Source organism: Notamacropus eugenii, chromosome 3 (assembly GCF_028372415.1).
Source record: "Notamacropus eugenii isolate mMacEug1 chromosome 3, mMacEug1.pri_v2, whole genome shotgun sequence".
NCBI lineage: Eukaryota > Metazoa > Chordata > Mammalia > Diprotodontia > Macropodidae > Notamacropus > Notamacropus eugenii.
Window position 1 is genome coordinate 189,848,303 of NC_092874.1, and position 27,080 is coordinate 189,875,382.

The 27,080-nt window shown below is 38.6% G+C and overlaps 2 protein-coding genes and 1 pseudogene across 2 annotated transcripts in view; 1 reads left to right on the top strand and 2 right to left on the bottom strand.

Moving 5' to 3' along the window:
- The window catches only part of SLC15A5 (solute carrier family 15 member 5), a 157,045-nt gene extending 131,153 nt beyond the window's left edge, over window positions 1-25,892 (top strand). Inside the window, exons 8-9 of the mRNA XM_072650557.1 lie at window positions 21,291-21,399; window positions 25,745-25,892. Coding sequence (XP_072506658.1) covers window positions 21,291-21,399; window positions 25,745-25,892 — 257 coding nt within the window. The remainder of the gene's footprint in view (window positions 1-21,290; window positions 21,400-25,744) is intronic.
- Window positions 1-27,080, bottom strand: part of MGST1 (microsomal glutathione S-transferase 1) — a 718,478-nt gene that overhangs the window by 277,058 nt on the left and 414,340 nt on the right. The gene's annotated exons all lie outside the window — the stretch shown is intronic.
- LOC140533633 (small ribosomal subunit protein eS19 pseudogene) lies at window positions 23,418-24,190 on the bottom strand (annotated as a pseudogene).

Consider the following 27,080-nt stretch of genomic DNA (forward strand, 5'->3'; position numbering starts at 1 on the left):
TTTATTGTATTGCTTGGAGAGAAAGGTAGGGAGAGAAACCAGTTGAGGGAAGAATGTAAGGGAACTTGCTTTCGGGGAGACCTGACAGAGAGAAATGTCAGTTCTCCCTGGATTAGTGATGAGTACTCTACTAAATCTTGCCTTTTGGTATCCCAATAGGAATGTTTCAAATAAATATTTTGATTTTGTTTTGGAGGAAAAGAGCTTTGTATTTTGCAAACCAACCATGGACATATTCGTGTATATTCATAACAGCTCCTATGAATGTTGCATTGATGTTACAATACTCTATCCAATAATATAGATTAGTAATTAGATATGCTGTAAAAATTCTAAACCTAAAATATATTATGGGTATTGATGAACATTGCATTTTGTAACAGGTCTTCAGTATTCAAAAATCACATTTAACAAAAATTACCAACTATGTACTTTGATCAATTAGTGAAGACAAAGTTCAAATTAATTCAGTTCAACAAATATAGCTTTAGAATACTATTTGAAGGATTACTTCTTAAAATGGCAATATCAGATGTCATGGAGAAGCTTAATTTATCTACATTAAGTGCAGTAAAAGTATGAAAAAGGGCTCCAGAATGATTAAAGATAAAACTGGAAAGAAACAGAGTAAGGTCCCCCATCCAGTCAAGAGTTGCATAAAAAGATGGCCACAAGTTAAGAAGGCAGGGAAAGAGGTTTTATCAGGGAAGCCAACATGAGTGTAGATAAACACAGAAGCCAGAAGAGGCCAGAAGAGAGGACATGCCAAGGAAGCCAGCACAAATTCCGATAAATAAGCCTGAAACCATTGGAGGTAGGGACAGGAGCTAACCTAAGGAATCCAGCCAGGCTCCTACAAACAAACCTGAAGCCAAGTCAGCACTCTCAATAGGAAGGTCACACATCATAGTGTGCTCCAGTAAGGGTCATGAAACCAAATCCCAACTTTGGCCTGTAAGAACAGAAACAGAAAGAACCAGCCCAAACAGATTACTTTGAAGGGAGACAGGGTCTGGCTATGTAACCTTCAGAATAGTGGAAACTAAAACAGATGACAAAGCCAACTCAACACTGGTGCCAACACTTCCAGGTGCCAGGGTCAGAAAAGCTGTTTAAGACACATGAGATCAATGTAATCATCAGTATCTTGCTGGTACCACTACAAGGGACAGATCTAGTTTGCAATTGGGGGTTGTATAAGGAGAAAAGGAGAATATAGTCCCAACGTAGCAATAGAAAACTAAGACAGAAGCCAGGGATTGAAGCAGAGAATGAGCCCTATTAGTAGTCACCCGAAATGGATTGGTAGTAATAGCAGCATTGAAACTACAGAGGTGGCTGGACCAAAGAAGGCTCACCCAATCCATCCAAGAGTGTCTCAAAGGCCTGCATCAAGTGCAAAATCCCAAATCAAGAACTAAGGCTCAATATATGAGTATACTAACCACAATGAAGAATACTTTGAGTTAAGTAACCATCAAGAGTTAAATACAAAAGAGGGAAAGTAACTCCAGAGTAAGCCACTCAGCTATGAGCAGAAGCTTAAAGAAAAGGAAAAGCCATAAGAATTACAAGAGAGGCTGGAACAAATAAAGCAAGAGATTTTTTTATAAAGGAAATTATAAATTATTATTTCAGGAGGAAAAAAATAAATTGGCAATAAATAGCTTAAAACAGAAGGTAGAAAACATTACCTAAGTAGTGGACTCCCTGACAAAAAAAAAAATAGAATTAATCAATCAGAACTCAATTACTCTATAAAATGAAAATTATTACAACAAATTCAAAAGTTTGAAAATTAAGTTTTTTTAAGTTTTTTCTTTGTTTTAAGTTTTTCTGATCAAAACCAACTTGCCTGGAAAAGAGATAAGTGAGAAATAATTTAAGCATAGTCAAGGTCTTTGAAAACCATAACTAAACAAAACAACTACATGACATTTTTCAGGAAATCTTAAAAAAAAACAAAACACTTGTTTAGACACTTTAGAACCATAAGGCAAAAGAGAAATAGAAAGATTCTGTCAATCATATCATTAAAGAAAAAAATCCCAAAGTAAAACTACCCAGGAGTGAAATAGACAAAATTCAGATCTTCCAAGTCAAAGAAGAATTGCTGCAATTTGAAAAAAAAGAACAAGTTAAAGTATCAAGGAACTACAGTCAGGATCACATAAGTGACTATATACGATCTCTTCAAACAGTCAAAGGATGTGACTAAACAGTTTTCAAAAGAACAAAGATATATTATCAGCAGCAACAAAAAAATTAAAAACTGCTTCCAATTCACTAAAAAGACAAATGTAAATTAATTTCATTACATTTTTATACCATTACTTGTTTCACCACTCTCAAATTGAGGGACACCCCATGCATTTCCAGGGCAGGTCCAAAGTCAGGAAGACTCATCTTCATGAGTTAAAATCTGGGCTCAGACATTATTAGCTGTGTGACCCTGGACAAGTTACTGTTTATCTCAGTTTTCTCTTCTATAAAATGGGCTGGAGAAGGAAACGGCAAACCACTCCTTGCCAAGAAAACTCCAAATACAGTGATAAAGAGTCAGACGCTACTGAAATGACTGAACAATAATTCTCAGTTACCAGTTCTTTGCCACTATAAAAAGCTGGATAGATGATAGACAGACAGACAGACAGATAGATAGATAAGACAAAAAAGGAAAATGATAATTTTTTTTTTATTTAACTTTTAACATTTATTTTCACAAAATTTTGGGTTACAAATTTTCTCCCCTTTTATCCCCTCCCCCCCAAACCCAAACATTGTAGTTGCCCCTGTGACCAATCTGCTCTCTCCTCTATCCTCCCTCCCTGCCCTTGTCTCCGTCTTCTCTTTTGTCCTGTAGGGCCAGATAGCTTTCTTAACCCCTTAACCTGTTTTTCTTATTTCCCAGTGGTAAGAACATTACATTTGATCCTAACACTTTGAGTTCCAACTTCTTTAGCTCCCTCCCTCTCCACCCCTTCCCCTTGGAAGACAAGCAATTCAATATAGGCCAAATCTGTGTAGTTTTGCAAATGATTTCCATACTAGTTGTGTTGTATAGGATTAACTATATTTCCCTCCATCCTATCCTGTCCCCCATTACTTCTATTCTCTTATGATCCTTTCCCTCCCCATGAGTGTCGACCTGGTATTGCATTCTCCTCCCCATGCTCTCCCCTCTATCCTCCCCCCCTTCCTGCTTGTGCCCCTGTCCCCCACTCTCCTGTATTATGAGATAGGTTTTCCTATCAAAATGAGTGTGCATTTTATTCTTTCCTTTCGTGGAATGTGATGAGAGTAGACCTCATGTTTTTCTCTTGCCTCCCCTCTTTATCCCTCCACTAATAAGTCTTTTGCTTGCCTCTTTTATGAGAGATAATTTGCCCCATTCAACTTCTCCCTTTCTCCTCCCAATATTTCTCTCTCACTGCTTGATTTCATTTTTTTTTTTTTTAGTATATGATCCCATCCTCTTCAATTCACTCTGTGCACTCTGTCTCTATGTATGTGTGCGTGTGTGCATGTGTGTGTGTGTACTCCCACCCAGTACCCAGATACTGAAATGTTTCAAGAGTTATAAATATTGTCTTTCCATGTAGGAATGTAAACAGTTCAACTTTAGTAAGTCCCTTATGACTTCTCTTTGCTGTTCACCTTTTCATGGTTCTCTTCATTCTTGTGTTAGAAAGACAAATTTTCTTTTCAGCTCTGGTCTTTCCATCAAGAAAATTTGAAAATCCTCTATTTCATTGAAAGACCATTTTTTCTCCTGAAGTATTATACTCAGTTTTGCTGGGTAGGTGATTCTTGGTTTTAGTCCTAGTTCCTTTGACTTCTGGAATATCCTATTCCATTCCCTTCGATCCCTTAATGTAGAGGGTGCTAGATCTTGTGTTATCCTGATTGTATTTCCACAATACTTGAATTGTTTCTTTCTAACTGCTTGCAATATTTTCTCTTTCACCTGGGAATTCTGGAATTTGGCCACAATCTTCCTAGGAGTTTCTCTTTTTGGATCTCTTTCATGCGGTGTTCTGCAGATTCCTTGAATATTTATTTTGCCCTCTGGTTCTAGAATCTCAGGGCAGTTTTCCTTGATAATTTCATGAAAGATGATGTCTAGGCTCTTCTTTTGATCATGGTTTTCAGGTAGTCCCAGAATTTTTACATTGTCTCTCCTGATTCTATTTTCCAGGTCAGTTGTTTTTCCAAGAAGATATTTCACATTATCTTCCATTTTTCCAATCTGTGCAGTATGTTCTGAGATATCTGTCTTTCTCATAAAGTCCTTAGCGTCCATCTGTGCCATTCCAGTTTTGAAAGATCTATTTTCTTCAGTGAGCTTTTGAATCTCCTTTTCCATTTGGTTAATTCTGCTTTTGAAAGCATTCTTCTCCTCATTGGCCTTTTGAACCTCTTTTGCCAATTGAGTTAGGCTAGTTTTCAAGGTGTTAATTTCTTCAACATTTTTTTGGTTCTCCTTTACCAGGGAGCTGATCTGCTTTTCATGCTTCTCTTTCATCCCTCTCATTTCTCTTCCCAGTTTTTCCTCCACCTCTCTAACTTGATTTTCAAAATTCTTTTTGAGCTCTTCCATGGCCTGAGCCCAATGGGTGGGCTGGGGCACAGAATCCTTGATTTCTGTGTCTTTTCCTGATGGTAAGCATTGTTCTTCCTCATCAGAAAGGAAGGGAGGAAGTGTCTTTTCTCCGAGGAAGTACCCTTCAATAGTTTTATTTCTTTTCCCTTTTCTGGGCATTCTCCCCAGCCAGAGGCTTGACCTCTGAATATTCTCCTCACACCCACCTCACCTCCTGATCCTCCCAGCCAGAGTTTGGGGACTGAGTTTCAAATGCTGCTTCCCGCCTTAGGGCTTTTGGCGGGGGCAGGGCTGCTATTCAATGTGAGAATTAGGTTCAGATGGTCAGGGGCAGGACTGCCTCTCAGGCACAGTTCCCTCAGGGGGTTTATGCACAGACCTTCCACAATGGATCCAGGCTCCCGCCTGCTTGGGGAGCCCCTGTCTGCAGCCACCTCTCAGCTTCTATCTCCCGGGGGGGCCTGAGCCATGGGGGCACCCCACTCCCCTCTCAACCCGCCAAAGAGACTCTCTCACCAACCCTCGTCACCTGTGGGTGGGGGGGCTTGTGCCGCTGCTGGAGATCCCGTCCCTGAAGCCTGCTCGGATCTGTACCTCTCGGAGCCGCAGCCGCCGCAGGTCTGGGCTGGGCTCCGCGTATGCAGCGCGACCGACCTTTTGCGAGAGGTTTACAGGTCCCTCTGTGGGTGGAGGGACCCGCGTGGCCGCAGGATATCCCGTCTCCGTAGCCCGCTCGGATCTTTTCCTCACGGTGTTGCGGCCGCTGCAGGGCTGCACTCAGCTCCCAGTCCCGGCGCCCAGTCCACAGCGCGAAGGATCCCCGCAACAGGTTTGCAGGTCTCTCCGGAACAGAAATCTCCCTCGCTCCAATATTCCGTGGCCTCTGGGTGCAGAATTCACCGTGAGTTGGTCCCCTCTAGCCGTTCAGTGGGTTGTGGGTTCAGAGCTATGTGTATGTGCGTCTTTCTACTCCGCCATCTTGGCTCCGCCCAGGATAATTTTTTTTAAAAGCTGTAGAAGGACAGGTACACTAATACCAGTTGTTAGAGTTTTGATTTGGTCCAATCAGTCTGAAAAGTAATTTGGAATGACATCCCAAAAGTTACTAAGCTATGGAATACCACTACTGGACTTATACATAAAAGAATTCAAAGAAAAAGCAAATGGGACTATATGTATAAATATATTTAGAAGAGACTTTTTGTTGTGGCGAAGAATTGGAAACAAAGGGGTGCATATCAATTGGGAGGAGTCTGACGAAATTATAGTATATTAATATAAAGGAATGTCATTGTGCCACAAGGAATAATGAAAGGGAGTCAGAGAACTGAAAAAGACTTTTTACAATTAATAAAGAGTAAAGTGAGTAGAACCTGGAGAACAATTTATGTGACTGTGATGTTTTAAAGAAAAATACTCAAAGATCTAAGATCTATAATCTATATAATGAACAATTATGACTGCAAGGTGCTGATGATTAATCAGGCTTTGTGCCTCCATTAAGAGAAGTGATGAACTAGTAGTATGGAATGAGACATACATTTTCAGACATGGTCAATAGCACATTTATTTTTATGTGACTATACTTATTTCTTACAGTGGAAAGCTTTGTTTTTAAAGGGGAGAGAATTAGGTGCATGTGAGAAGATAATGATAGTGACAGAAATGGACAGGTATAGAAACCGGATAAAATAGATTCAATCATTCTGGAAAGCAATTTGGAACTCCATAGAAATCTGGAACCCCAAAAGTTATCAAGTTGTGGAATACTTCTACTAGACTTTTATTCAGAGATCAAAGAAAGAGGGAAAAGATCTATATGAACAAATACATTTATAGCAACACTTTTTGTTACTATAGAAACTGATCTGTGATGTCATCAATATAAGGAACTCCCAGATGATGAAATTCCCTCTACCTATGTAGGTCAAAGACTTTTCCATAGTTTAAACACTTCTCCAGAGCAGTTGGCAAACTTAGGGGACTTAGAACCTCTTTATAATCTTAAAAATGATTGAGGACCATGTAACACTTTGGTTTATGTAAGATATATCTAGCAATATTTACCAAATTAGAAATAAAAAAGTCATTTTTAAATATTTAACTCACTGTAAAATAATAAGAAGCCTATTTCATGTTAATATAAGTAATATATTTTATAAAAAATATATTTTCCAAAAAAAAAGAATGAGAAAAGTAGCATTTTTTACATATTTTTGTGAATCTCCATAATGTCTGTTTAATAGAAGACAGTTGGATTCTCATATCTGTTTCATGTTCAATCTATTGCACTGTGTTGTTTGGGTTGAAAATAGTCTTATGGAAATAGTTAATTGGAAAAAAGAAAAGTGGGAAGGTGAGCACCTCCATCTTGTGTAACATCTAAATTTCCTCATCCAGAACCCTAAATCTGGACTTTTTAAAATCAATGCCCTAGAAATAGCTCCAGAACAACAACAGCTAAGCACAATGTCTACATGAAGACCTGAGGATAGACTGGCTGTATTGAGCAAAGGTAAATTCAAGGCTCTACAAGGAGCCCAGCAGAAAACCATACCATTCCACAGGGGGACGTCTTAAAGTCTCTAACCAAAGGATTTTTAGGAGTTATGAAGTATTCCTTTGCCACTTGTGCTGCCCAAGCTTGAGTCCACTTTCCCCTGAATTCTGAGAGAGTAGTCATGAATTTTTGAGGGATGTTTTGTATCAGCTGTTCTTTCTCTGCCACCTCAGTTAAATACCCCTTTCTAGAAGCTAAGTGATATTAACTGCTAATAGTTGGAAGAACACACTGACATATATACATACATATGTGGATATATGTATGTACCCACATATGTATGTATATCTATGTATGTATACATGCATGGATGGATGGAGGGATATAGCATTAGGAAAACAACATCCTACCCCTTAGGATATCCTTAAATGCTGAAGGGAGATATATTAGACATACTCTGGCCAGTTGGAGTTGAAAGAGTAATGCTAGAGAAGGTGCTATTTTTTTTAAGAAAGAAAAAAGTGTCAACGAATCATCAAATAAATAAGTAGAAGAGAATAGAAACTTCAGAAGGGTAACACAAACAAGCTAGTTTGAACTACCATGTTAAATCTGAATTACACATATACACACACTCACACACTCCAAGCTGTGTGGGATAAAAAAAATGGCCAAAGTGTATATAACAGAAGTTACAATTTTCATTTACAATCCCATTTTTTCAATTTTTTTTGCATATCGAAATGATCATATTTGTTATTTTCTCAGTCCATAATATAAAAGAATTTTTAATTAATTATATAATCCCTATGGCACCTTCCAGTTCTAAATTTTGTGGTTCCAGAGTTAAGACAAGACCATGATTGCCATTGAGCTGGAGCAGGATCATGTCTTCATTTGGAAGGCTCATCAAAGGTCATCTAGTACAACCTTCTCATTTACAGATAAGGAAGCTGGAGTCTGGGAAGGTTAAGCGACCCTGGTTATCACCAAGATCACATAGGTGGTAAGTAACAAAAAAAGGTTCCCACGTCCCCTGCTGTTCTTCCAACAGTCCTAGTCAGCAGGAAGTAGAGGTAGTCTGGTAGAAATCAAAGCTCTATGATCAGAGATCTGATTTTGAGTCCTGTTTCTTCTACCATCACATGGTCTGTTCACTTCACTGAGCCTCAGTGTAAACGTGGGGAAAAATTCTCCATTGTGCTGTGTACTAAGAACTAAGGAGAAAAGGAAAAAACGGAGCAGTTTTTGCCCTCAAATTCATATTCTAAAGGGAGAAGCAACATATAGGTAAACATCTAGTTGAACAATGTATAGGTAAATATAAAATGTAGTATAAATATACTTATTTATTACATTTATATAATATATTGATATGATATAAGATAATATAAAACACATTTATGGATTACGAAGTTGTCGGCATAGATGGCCTCGCTACTTCTCCATATATTTATCTTGGAAGTTTGCCCCACACAATTTCAGTTTGGGGAACTTAAGTAGATCCTGACCTGGCAAATATTCTTATGGAGTTTATAATCCAATAAGATATAACGATGCTTATAGATATTTATTAATGATCATATTTGATAATATGCCTTGAACTCTATTTTGTTCTTGTTGAATCATGTCCAACTCTCTGTGACTCCATTTGGGGTTTTCTTGGCTAAGATACTGGAGTGGTCTGCCATTTCCTTCTTTTTGTCATTTTACAGTTGAGGAAATTGAGGCAAACAGGGTTAAGTGACTTGCAGAGAGTTACAAAGCTAATAAATGTCTGAAGATAGATTTGAACTCAGGTCCTCCTGAATCTAGGTCCAGGACTCTATCCACTCCCGCACCTAACTGCCTTTTCTTAAATTCTATATTGTACTTAAATTCTGATAAAAACAAATAGTGGACTGGATTTGGAGTCAAAAGACCTGGGTTCAAATCTTAGCTCTCCCAGTCACTACCTTGGGCAAGTCACTTAATCGCATTTGTAAAATTATAGGATTGGACTAGATACTTTCCAAGGTCATTCCCACCTCTAAAATCCTATGATCCAATTGCAATCTTAAAAAGCCATTGCCTATGTCTTCTTATGGATTGCTGCTTCCTATTTTGAATCAATCAGTCCTTGGAAATGAAAGCTGAAAAACTGCATGAGTGTGAATTGTAACAGTAAAAGGTTATAAGCTACTAAAATAAAGTTATAGCACCTAGGCTGTCAATTGACAATGTTAAATGGTATATTTTATAGCCCATTCTGGTATAATGCTAAATAGTAGGCAAATAACCCATTAGATTGAGCTGAGGCAGATCTGACTTAGCACATTCATGCTAGGCACTGGTGGAGATAACAAAGTTGTGGGGGGTTTTTTTTGGTTGTATAAAATAATAGTGACAGAGGGAGTATGTTACATTTTGCTCTTTCTAGGGAATTGTAAAGAGCATGTGCACATATTCTCTGCCTTACTTCTAATCCAACTGCATGAAAACTGTGAGGAGTTTCTAGCTGCCAAGTGATTCAAGTGATTTTGATAAGAATTTGAGGTCACAGGTTTTATTGCTAACTCCTTTCCCCTATTTTCTATTCTCCAAAGTTCTGGGTATCTTTAATTATCATAAATGGCACGCTTATCAAACTTGAAGATAACACCACTTTGGGCAGGGATGGCTAACGCCCTGGATGACAGCATTGGAAATCAGAAAACTCTTGACAGCCTAAAACATTGGCTAGAACTTATTAGAATGGAATTTTAAAGGGATAAATGTAAAATTTTATTCTTGGTTGCTACTGTGTAATGAGGGGAAAATATTCTAATTGGCTATGAAACCAGAAAACAGATGAGTCAGGATTTACTGAACCAGAACTGAGTGTGTATTAAAAGGGTTGACCCTGTGCTCATCTGGGAGTTCCCTGAAACTCAGGTCAAGTACTAATCTCTAACCCAATCACAAATTTTACCAAACGACCTAATCATTTCCATACAGGCAACAAGTTTCTCCTTGTTGGTGAGAAATGATACCAAGACAGCACTTTTCAAAAGATGAAATTATCATTGACATGCCCAGAAATTATTAGCTATTCTGCTTTTAAGAAAAGGAATTCCAAAAGATGTCAGGATAATTAGAGTCCCCTGTCACACCATCATAATAACACCTTACACTTAATGGAAAGTGCTTTAAGGTTTGCCATGCACTTCACATATAGAATCTCATTTGGTCTTCAGAAAAATCTTGCCAAGTAGACACTATTATGATTTTCATTTTACAGATGATAAAACTGATAGTCATACTCAGGGGCTTAAGTCCAAAGTCACACAGCTAACATGTATGTGAATCCAGATTTGAATCCATATCTATCCTAACTCCATTACTGTCTTCACAGTGCTACAGTTCCAGGCTTGGGTGTTATTTCTGGGACTGCTATTCTATGTTCTTTCTATCCAAGCTGTTTTTTAGTATACTCCATTAAAAAATGGCTTTTGTTTCTTCAGATTAATGTCCATTTATATGACCTTGACCATGCCTCATCTACATTGGTTCTTAGATTTCCACACATAAATACTACATAACCTCTTAATAGACAATACTACACTGTCCATATTTCTAATCTATCCCATTCTTTTTTAATAAGACATACCTATGCAGAGTCATATAGCAATTTTGAGTGGCATTCCACTGTCTCAATGATAATCATAAGGTCAGATTTGCCTCTTTGTGTTCAGACCTCAGATCCTATGTTGCACATACTTTGTCCATTTTTTTATAGTTATTTGAGGTCATGAGTTTCATTTCTGGCTCCTTTCCTAAATTTTGTATCCCCTAAAGTTCTGGATGTTTTAACAGTCATAACTGGTTTACTTATCAAACTTGACAGCTACACCAATGTTGGCAGAGATGGCTAACACACCACATGACAGCACTGGAAATCAGAAAACTCTTGACAGCCTAAAACATTAGACTGAATCTACTACAATTGAATTTTAAAGGGATAAACATAAATTTTTATTCTTGGTTTGAACAAGAATAGAATGAAGGAACATGATAGATAACAATCTGATAAGATCTGAGGAGATTTAGTGAAATGTGAACTCAATACGAGTCAATGGTGTGATGCAGCACCTAAGAAAGTTAATTGCAATTAGACTGAATTGGAAGAAGTATGTTGTTCAAAGCCAGAGAAGTAGGTGGTTGACTCACTACACTCAGTCTTGGTCAAATCATTTCTGGTAAATAGTTTTAAGTTCTAGGAGCCACACTTTAGGAAGAACTTTGACAAGCTAAAGAATGATTAGAAGTGAACAGACCAAGATGATGGAGACCACCTGGAACACATTCCATATGAAGATCAATTGGTAGAATTTGGGATGTTTAGAATGGGGAAGAATATTATTAGCAGGAGGTTATAAAATTTAGAGAAGAATTAAGTTTGCTATTCTTGACACTAGCAGGCAGAACTTAAGGAGTATAGGTTTTCCTTTACATGAAGTTATTGACTATGCAAAAACTGTCTGGCTATTTGTCACGCATGTGGTAGACAGGATTCTCATTCAGCTACAGGTGGCATCAAAAATACTCAATGGCTTTTTTCATCTCTGATATGGTGTCCAATTCTATTTCCTACATTGCCAAATTCTCCATAATCTCTAGGATATCTAACTTGACAAAGGTGTACAGGGAGTTTCCTTATCCTCCTTAATAAATATTTGGAGGGGAAGAGCCAAGATGGCAGAGTAGAAAGATACACATATGCTAGCTCCAAACCCACAGCCCATAAATTACCTGTAAAGAACTCCCAAAAAATTTTGGAGCAGCAGAAGCCACAGAACAATGGAGTGGAGGAGATTGCTGTTCCAGAGAGCCCTGAAAAACTGACCCAAAAGGTCCATCGCACCCCGGACCCAGAGCAGAGCCCAGCCCTGCATTAGCCACGTGGCACCAAGAGAAGCAGATCCGGGCAGGCTTCAGGGATGGAATCTCCAGTGGCCCGTGCAGGTCCCTCCACCCATGGGTGACAAAGATTGGTGAGAGAGTCTTTTTGGGTGGCCAAGAGGGGAGTGGAGTGTCCCCATGGCTCAGGCCCCCTCAGGGGGCAGCAGCAGAGGTGGCAGCCAACGGGGGCTCCCAAAGCAGGCAGGAGCTCAGATCCATTGATGAAGGTCTCCACATAAACCCCCTGAGGGAACTGAGCCCCTTGTGGCAGCCCTGCCCCCACCTGAGCACCTGAACTTAATTTCACACTGAATAGCAGCCCTGTCCCACCAAAAGCCCTGAGCTGGGAAGCAGCATTTGAATCTCAGCCCCCAAGCGCTAGCTGGGTGGATCTGGAGGTGAGGTGGGTGTGGAGAGGAAGCTCAGAAGTCAAGTCACTGGCTGGGAAAATTCCCAGAAAAGGGAAAAAAAATAAGACCATAGAAGGTTACTTTCTTGGTGAGCAGATATCTCCTACCTTCCTTTTGGATGAGGAAGAACAATGCTTACCATCTGGGAAAGACATAAACATCAAGGCTTCTGTATCCCACACATCCAAAATAAATACACCATGGGATCAGGCCATGGAAGAGCTCAAAAAGGATTTTGAAAATCAAGTTAGAGAGGTGGAGGAAAAACTGGGAAGAGAAATGAGAGAGATGAAAGAAAAGCATGAAAAGCAGGTCAACAGCTTGCTAAAGGAGACCCAAAAAAATGCTGAAGAAAATAACACCTTGAAAAATAGGCTAATTCACTTGGCAAAAGAGGTTCAAAAAGCCAGTGAGGAGAAGAATGCTTTCAAAAGCAGAATTAGTCAAATGGAAAAGGAGGTTCAAAAGCTCACTGAAGAAAACAGTTCTTTCAAAATTAGAATGGAACAGGTGGAGGCTAAAGACTTTATGAGAAACCCAGAAGTCACAAAACAAAACCAAAAGAATGACAAAATGGAAGATAATGTGAAATATCTCATTGGAAAAACAACTGACCTGGAAAATAGATCCAGGAGAGACAATTTAAAAATTATGGGACTACCTGAAAGCCAGGATCAAAAAAAGAGCCTAGACATCATCTTTCACAAAATTATCAAGGAAAACTGCCCTGAGATTCTAGAACCAGAGGGCAAAATAAGTATTCAAGGAATCCACAGATCACCTCCTGAAAGAGATCCAAAAAGAGAAACTCCTCGGAACATTGTGGCCAAATTCCAGAGTTCCCTGGTCAAGGAGAAAATATTGTAAGCAGCTAGAAAGAAACAATTCAAGTATTGTGGGAATACAATCAGGATAACACAAGACTTAGCAGCTTCTACATTGAGGGATAGAAGGGAATGGATTAGGATATTCCAGAAGTCAAAGGAACTAGGACCAAAACCAAGATTCACCTACCCAGCAAAACTGAGTATAATACTTCAGGGGAAAAAATGGTCTTTCAATGAAATAGAGGACTTTCAAGCATTCTTGATGAAAATACCAGAACTGAAAAGAAAATTTGACTTTCAAACACAAGAATGAAGAGAAGCATGAAAAGGTAAACAGCAAAGAGAAGTCATAAGGGACTTACTAAAGTTGAACTGTTTACATTCCTACATGGAAAGACAATACTTGTAACTCTTGAAACTTTTCAGTATCTGAGTAGTGGGTGGGATTACACACACATACACACACACACACACACACACACACACAGAGACAGAGAGCACAGAGTGAATTGAATAGGATGGGATCATATCTTAAAAAAATGAAATTAAGTGGTGAGAGAGAAATATATCGGGAGGAGGAAAGGAGAAATGGAATGGGGCAAATTATCTCTCATAAAAGAGTCAAGCAAAAGACTTTTTAATGGAGGGAAAAAGAAGGGAAGTGAGAGAAAAACATGAAGTTTACTCTCATCACATTCCATTAAAGGAAGAAATAAAATGCACACTCATTTTGGTATGAAAACCTATCTTACAATACAGGAAAGTGGGGGAGAAGGGGATAAGCAGGGGTGGGGGGATGATGGAAGGGAGGGCAATGGGAGGAGGAAGCAATTAAAAGTCAACACTCTTGGGGAGGGACAGGATCAAAAGAGAGAATAGAAGCAATGGGGGGCAGGATAGAATGGAGGGAAATATAGCTAGTGTTACTCAACACTACTATTATGGAAGTCATTTGCAAAACTACACAGATATGGCCTATATTGAATTGCTTGCCTTCCAAAGGGAAGGGGTGGGGAGAGAGGGATGAAGAGAAGTTGGAACTCAAAGTTTTAGGAACAACTGTTGAGTACTGTTCTTGCTACTAGGAAATAACAAATACCAGTAAAGGGGTATAGAAAGTTATCTGGCCCTACAGGACAAAAGAGAAGATGGGGACAAGGGAAGGGAGGGATGATAGAAGAGAGGGCAGATTAGTGATGGGGCAATTAGAATGCTCGGTGTTTTGGGGTGGGGGGAGGGGACAAATGGGGAGAAAATTTGGAACCCAAAATTTTGTGAAAATGAATGTTAAAACTTAAATTAATAAATTAAAATAAATAAATAAATATTTGCTGTGCATAGATAAGAATTACTTGGCTTTGGCTTTAAAGACATATAGTGGGCAGATCACTACAGACTTCATACTGTTCTCTATACTTTCTGGAAACAAAAACCTTAGTCATTGTTTGGTTTTTCCACTACATCATGAAGCAAAATGATATTCTTCTTACCCTCCTCCCAAAAATTCTCCCCATTCAAGAAGATCATAGTCAAATGCTTAAAGTCAAATGCTTACATTTTGTATACAATTGAAATATATGCTAAGACACTATCTATTGAATATCAACCACTCAGTTGAATGATGAAACATTCTGTTAAGGATGTGAATTTTAAGAATCTAGATCATGTTCCTATAGATACAGAAACGTACTTGAAACTTCCCATGCTAATCTAAGCAAAATTGAAAAGTAGGCACTGAACCAATCTGAATTGGTCTGCTGGGTGGTACAGTGGCTAGAGTGCTAGATTTGGAGTCAGGAAGACCTGAGTTTAACTCTCACTTGGCACACATACTAGTTACATAATCCTGTACAAGTCATTTAACTTCTCTGTGCCTCAGTTTCCTCATCTGAAATGGAGATAATAACAGCATTTATCCCTCCATGGTTTTGTGAGGATAAAATGAAATTATATTAGTAAAGTTCTTTGCAAAGCTTAAAGTACCATATAAATGCGAGTTACTATTGCTATTATAACTAGTTTCCTCATTCAAAAGAGTCCTCTATTAAAGAAATTACATCTATTCCCTCTAATTTAAATAAAATAATAGAATGAAATTGCAGAAATTTATTAACATTTCTTTTAATCTGATACCTGGTTTTATTTATGGTTGCAGTAATGTGATGGATCCAATTTTATTTTCATGGTTGAATCACAATAATAATTACTTCAAAATAAAATGACAGAGAATACACAGTTCAAAATCGGAATTGGCATCTACAAGCATAACTGCCTTCTTCATGTACTCACTGCTTGTCAGTTGTTACAGGCAATATAATTAATACACCTTTTAAGAATAAGCTAGAGTAACAAGCATGATAAAACTGGGAAAGTAGGTAAAAAATAAAATTTTATAGTTCGCTTATTGACAACCTACATCATGTATTTCAAAGATGTTTCATGAGCTCTAACACTTTACACATAGGAGGAGCTTAATAAAAATTTTTATTGATTTGAAATTTGCTGATTTCCATCCATATCTGCTCTTACATAATTCTTCTCATCTATCTTCAGAATTATTACGAGCTGCTCTTGGCCAAAGTAGGTATACTTTTTCCAAAACCTTGCCTTAATATCCCACATTTAACACTCTAGCACAACATGAGAAAAATCAGTCAGGACTTTATCTCATGAACTTCTCAAATACTGTAAATCTCTGTTCTATTTATATATCAGAAAGTTCTAGAAACGTTCTGCCTATTAAGAAAAGCAACTTTTTTTTCTCTCTAAAGCATATGGAACATTGTCCTTTTGGGAACAATAATTTAGAGAAGAAGTTATTAACATTTTTGTGTCATGAACCCCTTTATCTAGATGATGAAGCTTATGGACCCTTTTTGATGATAATACTTATAAATTTATAAAATAAAAGGTATAGACTTAGGAAAAATCATATTGTAACAGTGCATGTATGTTTGTATATAAGGAAGGACAGCTAGATGACTCAGTGGTTAGAGTACCAGGCCTGGAATTAGAAAAACATGTTTCTGATTTTAAATCTGACCTCAGACACTTACTACCTGTGTGATGCTGGGCAAGTCACTTAATCCTGTTTGCCTCAATTCCCTCATCTGTAAAATGAGCAGGAGAAGAAAATGGCAAACCACTCCAGTATCTCTGTCAAGTAAACCAACCCCAAATGAGATCACAAAGAGCTGGACACAACTGAAAGATGACTGAACAGCATATTGTGCAGATATAGATTTGTGTGTGTGTATGTGCACATGCATGTATGTATAAGTATATATTTCCCCACAGGAAGTTTTTCCTGATCCCCTGTAATGCTAGCATCTTCCCTCTATTGATTATCTCCAGTTTATCCTGTATATATCTGATTTTTACATGGTTGTTTTCATATCTTCTCCCATTACACTGCACAATAATCACTTGTGTTCAACTCTCCATTAATAAGTCTCTCAGATTTAATTAAACCAGTCTTGAGATTCGGTGATTTTTCTCAGATTAGTTGACTTTGATCATACCACCAAAGTTTGTCCTCCAAGTCCCAACTAAAATCCTATCGGGGGGAGGGGGGGGCGGAGCCAAGATGGCGAAGTAGAAAGACGCACATACACATAGCTCCGAACCCACAAACCACAGAACGGCAGAGGGGACTAACCCAGGGCGAATTCTGCACCCAGAGACCAAGGAATATTGGAGCGAGGGAGATTTCTGTTCCGGAGAGACCTGCAAACCTCTCGCGGGGGGACCTTCGCACCGGGGACTGGGCACCGGGGCGGGAAGAGGAGAGCAGCCCTGCCGCGGCAGCGACACCGTGGGAAAGAGATCCAGCGGCCACGCGGGTCCCCCCACCCACAGAGGGACCTGCAAACCTCTCGCAAAAGCTCCGTTGCACTGCAGACACGGTGCCCAGCCCGGACCTGCGGCGGCGACGGCGGCTGCGGCTCCGAGAGACAAAGTTCTGAGAGGGATCCGGAGGGGGAATCTTCAGCAGCTGCACGGGCCCCCCACCAACAGGTGACTGATGGGGGTAGGTGAGAGAGTCTCTTTGGAGGGTTGAGAGGGGAGCGAGGTGCCCCCATAGCTCGGGCCCCCCCCGGGAGGTGGGGGCTGAGAGGTGGCTGCGGACGGGGGCTCCCCAAATGAGCGGCAGCCTGGATCCATTGTGGAAGGTCTGTGCATAAACTCCCTGAGGGAATTGAGCCAGAGAGGCGACCCTGCCCCTGACCTCAGCACCTGAGCCTAATTTAACACTGAATAACAGCCCTGCCCCCGCCAAAAATCCTAAGGCGGAAAGCAGCATTTGAATCTCAGTCCCCAAACGCTGGCTGGGAGGACCAGGAGGCGAGGTGGGTGTGAGGAGAACATTCAGAGGTCAGGCCACTAGGGGGAGACAATGCCAAGAAAAGGGAAAAGAAATAAAACTATTGAAGGGTACTTTATTGGAGAAAAATCACTTCCTCCCTTCCTTTCTGATGGGGAGGAACAAGGCTTGCCATCAGGCAAAGACACAGAAATCGAGGACTCTGTGTCCCAGCCCACCCAATGGGCTCGGGCCATGGAAGAGCTCAAGAGGAATTTTGAAAATCAAGTTAGAGAGGTGGAGGAAAGACTGGGAAGGGAAATGAGAGGGATAAGGGAGAAGCATGAAAAACAGATCAGCTCCCTGCTAAAGGAGAACCAAAAAAATCTTGAAGAAATTGACACCTTGAGAACTAGCCTAACTCAGCTGGCAAGGGAGGTGCAAGGGGCCAATGAGGAGAAGAATGCTTTCAAAAGCAGAATTAACCAAATGGAAAAGGAGATTCAAAAGCTTACTGAAGAAAATAGATCTCTCAAATCTGGAATGGTACAGATGGAAGCTTTGGACTTTTTGAGAAAGACAGATATCTCAGAACATACCGCGCAGATTCGAAAAATGGAAGATAATGTGAAATATCTTATTGGAAAAACAACTGACCTGGAAAATAGAATCAGGAGAGACAATGTAAAAATTCTGGGTCTACCTGAAAACCATGATCAAAAGAAGAGCCTAGACATCATCCTCCATGAAATTATCAAGGAAAACTGCCCTGAGATTCTAGAACCAGAAGGCAAAATAAATATTCAAGGAATCCGCAGAACACCGCATGAAAGAGATCCAAAAAGAGAAACTCCTAGGAAGATTGTGGCCAAATTCCAGAATTCCCAGGTGAAGGAGAAAATATTGCAAGCAGCTAGAAAGAAACAATTCAAGTATTGTGGAAATACAATCAGGATAGTACAAGATCTGGCACCTTCTACATTGAGGGATAGAAGGGAATGGAATAGGATATTCCAGAAGTCAAAGGAACTAGGACTGAAGCCAAGAATCACCTACCCAGCAAAACTGAGTATAATACTTCAGGAGAAAAAATGGTCTTTCAATGAAATAGAAGACTTTCAAATTTTCCTGATGGAAAGACCAGAGCTGGAAAGAAAATTTGACTTTCTAACACAAGAATGAAGAGAACCATAAAAAGGCGAACAGCAAAGAGAAATCATAAGGGACTTACTAAAGTTGAACTGTTTACATTCCTACATGGAAAGACAATATTTATAACTCTTGAAACATTTCAGTATCTGAGCACTGGGTGGGAGTACACACACACACACATGCACACACGCACACATACATAGAGACAGAGTGCACAGAGTGAATTGAAGAGGATGGGATCATATACTAAAAAAAAAAAAAATGAAATCAAGCAGTGAGAGAGAAATATTGGGAGGAGAAAGGGAGAAGTTATATGGGGCAAATTATCTCTCATAAAAGAGGCAAACAAAAGACTTATTAGTGGTGGGATAAAGAGGGGAGGCAAGAGAAAAACATGAGATCTACTCTCATCACATTCCACTAAAGGAAAGAATATAATGCACACTCATTCTGATAGGAAAACCTATCTCATAATACAGGAGAGTGGGGGACAGGGGCACAAGCAGGAAGGGGGGAGGATAGAGGGGAGAGCATGGGGAGGAGAATGCAATACGAGGTCGACACTCATGGGGAGGGAAAGGACCATAAGAAAATAGAAGTAATGGGGGACAGGACAGGATGGAGGGAAATATAGTTAGTCTTATACAACACAACTAGTATGGAAATCATTTGCAAAACTAAACAGATATGGCCTATATTGAACTGCCTGTCTTCCAAGGGGAAGGGGTAGAGAGGGAGGGAGCTAAAGAAGTTGGAACTCAAAGTGTTAGGACCAAATGTAATGTTCTTACCACTGGGTAACAAGAAACACAGGTTAAGGGGTCAAGAAAGCTATCCATCCCTACAGGACAAAAGAGAAGACGGAGACAAGGGCAGGGAGGGAGGATAGAGGAGAGAGCAGATAGGTCACAGGGGCAATTAGAAAACTTGGGTCTGAGGGGGGGAGGGGGAAAAAAGGGGAGAAAATTTGTAACCCAAAATTAAAAGTTTAATAAAAAATAAAAAAATAAAATCCTATCAGACCTCCTTGCTTTAGACAATATTGTATATCCTATTGGTAATACTATTTTTAAAAAATATTGTAAAAGAAAAAAGATCACTTTGGCAACTTTGTAAGAGATCAACTAAAGTGGTGAGTGATGAGACAGGGCAACCAATTAGCAAGTTATTTCAGTAGTCCAGAAGTGAGTTAATGAGAGCCTCTACCAGTGGACATATACAAAAGATGTGAAGGTAGAAATGAGAGAATTCATTAATTTCACCAATGATTCCTATACTTTGATATGGAATTAACATCAAATTCATTTGATCTATTAAAATAAAATGGCAATATCTTGGCATTACTCATAATTCCTTACTCTTGCTCTTCCCATGTTCCCAATCAGTCGAAAAATCTTGCAATTTTTACCTCCACAGCATCTCTTGCTTCTTACCTTGTCTCTCTACTCATACAGCTATCACCTTGGTGCAGTTTCTTATCACCTCTCACTTAGATTCTTGGAAACTCAGTATATCCTCCATACTTCTGCCAAAGTAATTTTCTGTAAGTGTAGATCTGACTATGTCACTCTCCTAGTCAGTAAACTCCAGTAGCTTGCTATGGTCTCTAGAATTAAATTTAAACTCCTCTGTTTAGCTTTTAAGGCCTTTCACAACCTGGTCCTACCCTATCCTTCCAGCTTCATTTTACATCACTCTCTTTCCAGGACTGAGGTCCAACTATTTCCTTTGACTATATACCATGCCTGTAATGCTCTTTCTCTCTTACCATGTGTGTGTGTGTGTATGTGCTCTCGTGCGTGCATGAGCACAGGTACGTGAAGAGAGAGAAAGACAGAGACAGAGAGAAAGAGAGAGAGAGAAGGCACAGAGGATAGAATTCCAGGCCTGGAGTCAGGAAGACCTGAATTCAAATTTAACCTTAGATACTTACTAGTTGCATGAGCCTGGGCATGACACCCCTATTTGCCTCAGTTTTCTCATCTGTATAATGAATTGGATAAGGAAATGGCAAACCACTTTATCTTTGCCAATAAAACTCCAAATTGGGTCACTAAAAGTTGGGCACAACTGAAAAAATAATTAAACAACAACTTTATATATGTTTGTTTGCTCTTTGAGGACAAGAACTGTCTTTTGCCTCTTTTTGTATCCCCAGGGCTCAACACAGTGTCTGGCACATAGTAGGTGCTTAATACACAATTGTTCACTGACCTTTACCTCTATTTTACGAGTAAGACAAATGAGAAAAAGGAGTTGAAGTGCCCATGCTCGCATAGATAACAATGAAATCTGAATGAATTTTAAAGTTTCTGGATTCTTAGACCACGTTGCCTCAGGTCAAATTATTCTGACCTTCAAAGATGACGTAAAATGTTCTGAATGTCCTGTCTAGTCTATGTTATTGCCTGTTATAGAATAAAATTAATTAGCAACAATAGTGCCTTTGGCAGAGTTTTATTGACATTATCGAACCAAACCAAGTTCTATGGATTGTGTAATGATTAGTCAAGTTAACTTCTTTGGAGTTGAATAACACTTGGAGTTGAATAACAATTACATTTGTTCCACACAGGCAATTGGTTTCCAAATGCATTAAACAAAGGCAATTTAGAAAACACCTTCTTCTTTTTGGCATCATTAATGTTGTTGAACATCCTAGGATTCTGGAGCATTTCACATAGGTAAGTACCTAATTAAATACTAGACAGTGGTGGTAGAAACAATTTCTTATTCAATGAAATATCAGTCCTGGAATAATCACTAAGCCAACAAGAATTCTGAGTATCGTGGAAAGAAAAATGAACATATTAGCACAATGTGATATAGATTATTCAGATTTGAGTTGAATTGAAATTTAGACTTTTAGTTTTGTATTGATTTTTTCAATAAAATACTGTTTTCCTCAATTCTAAAGATTTTCTTAAAAAGTAAATTTTTCTGCATTAAATATTGATATTTTAAAAAGAAAGAATCACCATGTGGATTATAAGAATTATAATAATTACCTGTAATTGGCATTAAGAGGAAATATCATTAAGTAAATAGCCAGGGATCCAATATTGCTTAGGCTCTTAGATTTAAGTGTTTAAAGCAGCTGTGTCTGCTTCAAGGTCAACAAAAGCCTAAGTAGGCGACAACTTAAGACTGCTGCACTGTCTCTCTTCTTCCATTTATCCATGCTTCCATTTTTACTCCCATCAATCCAACCCCCTAATTTAGTAATATCCCCTTTCTTATACACATTTAATCAGTCTATATTTCTACCATTTGCTCTTGGTGCTACCGCCCACCTAAAAACTATCAGTCACATCTCAAAATCACTCTATACCATTCACAGTTTTTTCCTTCTTACCATTTCTCATCCACCCCAAATAACCACTATTTGCTCTTCCAGTTTTGACTATATTTTTCTTCTGTTTCCCACTACTTTTCCCTGCCACAGCAATGGGATTTTAATTTCTAAATAGTCAGGTGTCATAGAATCACAGAATTTCAGCATTAGAAGAGACTTCAGTGACCATCTAGCATATCCTATAGCTAAAAAGAATCATCTCTACAGTAGCCCCAACAAGTGACCATTCAGTCTTTCCTATACAGTCTCAAATGAGTAAAAAGACTTTGCCTTTTCAAGCAGCCCATTCCAGGTTTGGATAACTTTAGCTATTTGGAAATCTTTTTTATATTATGAATAAATCTTTGTTTGCAACTTCTACCTATTGGTTCCTAATTCTGCCATTTAGGGAAAACAGCAAAATTTCTATCTCTCTATGAGATGTCAACTCTTTAAATATGTGAAGACAGTCATCATGTCACTTTCCTCTTCTCCAGGCATAATATCTCTAATTCCTTTAATCAATGCTGAAATAGCATGATCTCAAAGTGTGTCATCATGCTACTTGCCTTTCTTTGGATCCACTCTACTTTATCAGTGTAATCCTTAAAATGTAGTGCCCAGAACTGCATATAATACCCCAGAACTGATTTAATACAGGCAGAGTGAAGCATTGTGTCATTTTTTTATTCTAATATATTATTACTCACCTTAATATAGCCTACAATGTATCTGGTTTTTTTTTTGAATGCTATATAAAACTGTTTACTCATATTGAGTTTTCAGTCCACCAAAAACCCCAGATCTTTTTTTCCAAATCAACTGCTATTTATCCATGAGACCCACATTTTTACTTGCAAAGCTATTTTTTTTAATCCAAGAGAAACTTACTCTTTATCTCTGTTAAATTTTATTCGCTTAGATAAAGCCCAATATTCTAGCCTATCAAGTTCTTGAAACAACTCTCATCTAACGTGTGAACTCTCCCTACCAGCTCTGCACCATCTATAAATTTGGAAAACTTCCCTTCCATACTTCTCTCTAAACTGTTGACATAATTGTTAAGTAGGTCTAAGCAAGCACAGGTCTCTGAGCAGAACTGGGGTCATAATACTCCATGAAGATCCTACTTCCAAATTAACCTCAAATCATTAATATCTCTAGGTCTTGTTACTAGACCAGTTCTGAACCTATCTAATTATTACACTGTGTAGTATACATTTGTCTTTTCCAACAAGAAAATCATGAAAGACTTTATTAATCTCTTTGGTAAAATACAGATAAATTATATCTAAAACATTATCATGTCTATAATCCCATCAGAAAAAAAGAAAATAAGGATAGTGTGGAATGACCTGTGCTTGATGAAGTATGCTTGGCTCTTTATGAGCACCTCTTTCTTTATGAGATATTAACTAAACATATCTCTCTGTCTCTGTCTCTGTCTCTCTCTGTCTCTGTCTCTCTCTCTTTGTGTGTGTATGTATGTGTTTGAGTGTGTTTGTGTGTGTCTCTCTCTCTGTCTCTGTCTCTGTTTCTCTGTCTCTGTCCATCTGTGTGTTGGTCTCTCTGTCTCTGTTTGTGTGTCTGTCTCTCTGTCTCTGTTCCTGTGTGTGTGTGTGTGTGTGTGTGTGTGTGTGTGTGTTTCTCTCTGTGTGTCTCTGTTTCAATGAACAAGGCACTTTATTAATGAATCTGGTATGGTTTGTCCTCTTGTTGGCAGCTGCCATCTGTCTGGCCATTCTGTCCAGGTCTCTCTGTTGCTGAGGTAACAGCTTCCAGCCCCCATCTTGGTCTTTCTTCCCCATCTTGAGGCCTTCTAGGGCTTGCAGGACCCTTCAGGTCATACTCTTGGAGCCTCTGCTGAAATGAGTGGGCATGACCCCGTTGCAGTGGCAACGGTCGTAGATCTTGGCCCTGGATCCCACATCCATGTTGCCTCAGAGGTGTAGGTGACGGGCAGTGGAGGCAGTTCCAGTGTAGAACCAGTTCTCATCGTAGGGCACCAGCTCCTTATGTTTGGCCAATTTGACTGTGTCCATCCATTTGGGGACTTCCAACTTTCCTGACTTTCTCAGGAAGGTGGCCAGGGCCTAGATGAACTCCTCCTGGTTCATATACTTCACCATGACCCTGGGCATCCTATAGACTCCCCACAGCCAGTCAGGGAAAGCCAAACATCTCTTTAATAAAATATTTTAGGGTTTGTAGGAATCAAAACCAAACTCGCTGGCTTACAGGTTGCATCTTCAGTTCCCTTTCCTTTTCTGAAAATCAGGACATTGCTTGTCTTTAATGCTTCAGTACCTCTCCTATTCTCCATGTTCTTTCCAGAGATCATTGGCAGGAGCTCAGCAATTACTTTTCCTGATTCTTTCTGTATGCAAAGATATTGTTTACCTAGGCTGGGTGACTTGAATACATCAAAGGGAGCCAAGTGCTTTCTTACCATCTCCTTATTTATCTGGGGTATTAAATTCCTATTTGTCATATATGTTCTTCTCTTTCTATTCCAAAAATCATTTTCTTTTTCAGAGAAAACAGAATTAAAATTAAAATCGAGTGGTTCTTACTTCTCTGCATTTTTAGTTATCATCATGCCATCCCCATCAAGTAGCTGTTCTAACCCAAGGGTTCTCAACTATATCAGAATGCGCTTATTAATAAATATTTTTAAATGGATATAGTTGATTCTCTTTGAAATGCTATTATTTTACTTCACATATGTGAAACCATTATTCTGAGAAGGAATCCATAGACCTCAACCAGACTACTGAAAATGTCCATGACAGAAAAAAATGTTAAGAATCCCATCCTAATCTTTCTTTGATTCTCCTTTTTTCTTCAATATAGTTTCTGTAAAGCCCTCATTTCTCATCAGTCAGTTCATTCTGGGCTTTAGTAATCCTGACATAAGTCTTACATGACTATGTTATCTCTTGTACTTACCCTGTCTACCTACTTACCTGTCTTCCAGGTGGATTGGTGAATTCTCCATGCTTCCACATTGCTGACTCTTTAGACAAGGTTTTTGGTCTGGGTTATTTTTATTTTTGCTTTTTTGAATCATGGGCCCCTTCTCAAAATAATGTTTTTAAGTGTTTCAAATAATGTAGATAAAATCGCAAAAGAATATAATTATGCTGAGACATAGTCATCAAGACATAAAAAAATTCACAGACCTTCTGAAAGTTGCTCATGGACTCCACTTTAAGGACCTCTGTTTTAGATAATCCCTCTTTCCTCTTCTCAACAAAGTTGCTTATCCTTCTCTGGTTATGTTGTCAGTCCTAAAAGCTTCCCATTCCACATGGCCTACCTTATTCTATAGAATTTTAGCACATGATGTATAATAATAGATTTAGAGTTGGGAGACACTTTTAAAGGTCTCTCCCCACCTTTCAGCTGAAAAAAATGTGATTAAGGAATTTACTCAGTGACATCAGTCGTGACAAACAAAGAATCCCACTCATAATTTCTCTGAAATCCATTCTCTTCAAATTGAAGGTGCATTTTAAACCAGGCTGATAATTTTTAAAAGATTTTGAAATGAGAAAAAGGAAGAAGAAAGTAGCTATGTATACTTGCCACAGCAGTTAAGTTAAACAGGAAAATAGTAGTAGTAGTAGTAATAATAAGTTCTCTTTTTTCTTCTTTTTCTTTCTCCTTTTTCTCCTCCTGCTCCTTCTTCTTAGATACCATAATCTAGATCAATTTCATAGTCAGAGAATCAGAAGACATCACCCTGAAGAAACACTTCTCCAAAATGACCAATGTCTAAAATATTATGACAGTATCATGGAATTTTCTTCTTCTGTTGATTCTTATGAGACAACCTTGTGAAACTGGATGTGACATGTCATCACAGTGTTTTTGATTTGTAATCTTCGGACTGAGTGTTTTGTGTATTTTGATATAAGACCCAATAGTTTGGAGATTTATGTCATTGTTATCACTTTTTTCTATTTTATCTGTAAAGATTTATAGAAATTTAGATTGCATGTTTTGCATAACTTCATATGTATAATGGGTATTGTATTTCTTGCCTTTTCAATGGGTAGGAGATGGGATGGATGGAGGGGGTGAATTTGAAGCTGAAAATAATTAAAAAAAAAAAGAAATTTAGATTTTGCAATTATACTTACACATGCAAATTTTTGGATGAACAGCTATTTCAAAATAAAACTAATTAATCTATGCCAGAAAAAAGCTTCCTTTATTGTACATATTATCATGCTACTTTTCAAATTGAAGAATCATAATGTATTCCTGATGTAGTGAGAGCACAGCTATTGAAAAACAGTATTCATAATATTAACCATAAGCTTTCTTATTTTTTTATTTTTTATCACGTTAGGCAAAAACATAAAATACCTCAGCAGATGGTAGATTTCTCTGACCATCACAATTATATCTGTATATTACCTGTATCTAACACTAAACAAGATTTGAATTGGATGATTAGAAACATCCTCCAAGTTTAAAAGTTAAGTTCCCCCTAAAGAATCAATGATCAAAAGAGGTGACATCCCAACTGCAGTATTTGTCAGGCTTATATGAATTAATGAGAATGTGCAAAGTAAGGAAAAGGAGAAAGAACTAAAGAAGGTTATGGGGATATTGACTGACCAGAGTGACCAAGCAGAGCAGAGGTGCTAGAAGGGAATTCCCAGTCCCAAGGTTCATTCTGTCTCCACTGCTACTGTAGTAATGGTTTAGATACCTGGAGTATGTCATCTGTAGGGAAAGTAGCAACTTTGCAGTAAAGTGAGGTCTGGAAAGCCAGAAAACCCTTCTCTGATTTCCAATTTGAATATTGGGGAAGGGGCAGCGAGCTTAGAAGATATTATTTTATTCTGTAGCATCTGCTATTTAAGCACAAGATAAGTAAAGTTGACTATTACTGTTGCAGTAATAAACCCCTTTAAAATGAATATAAAAGATTCTAGATTTGTAGAACAAGAGATGTGCAAAACTTGACTTGGTATGGTATGCATATTCATTTTGCCAAGCTACTGCTATAAAAGTCCA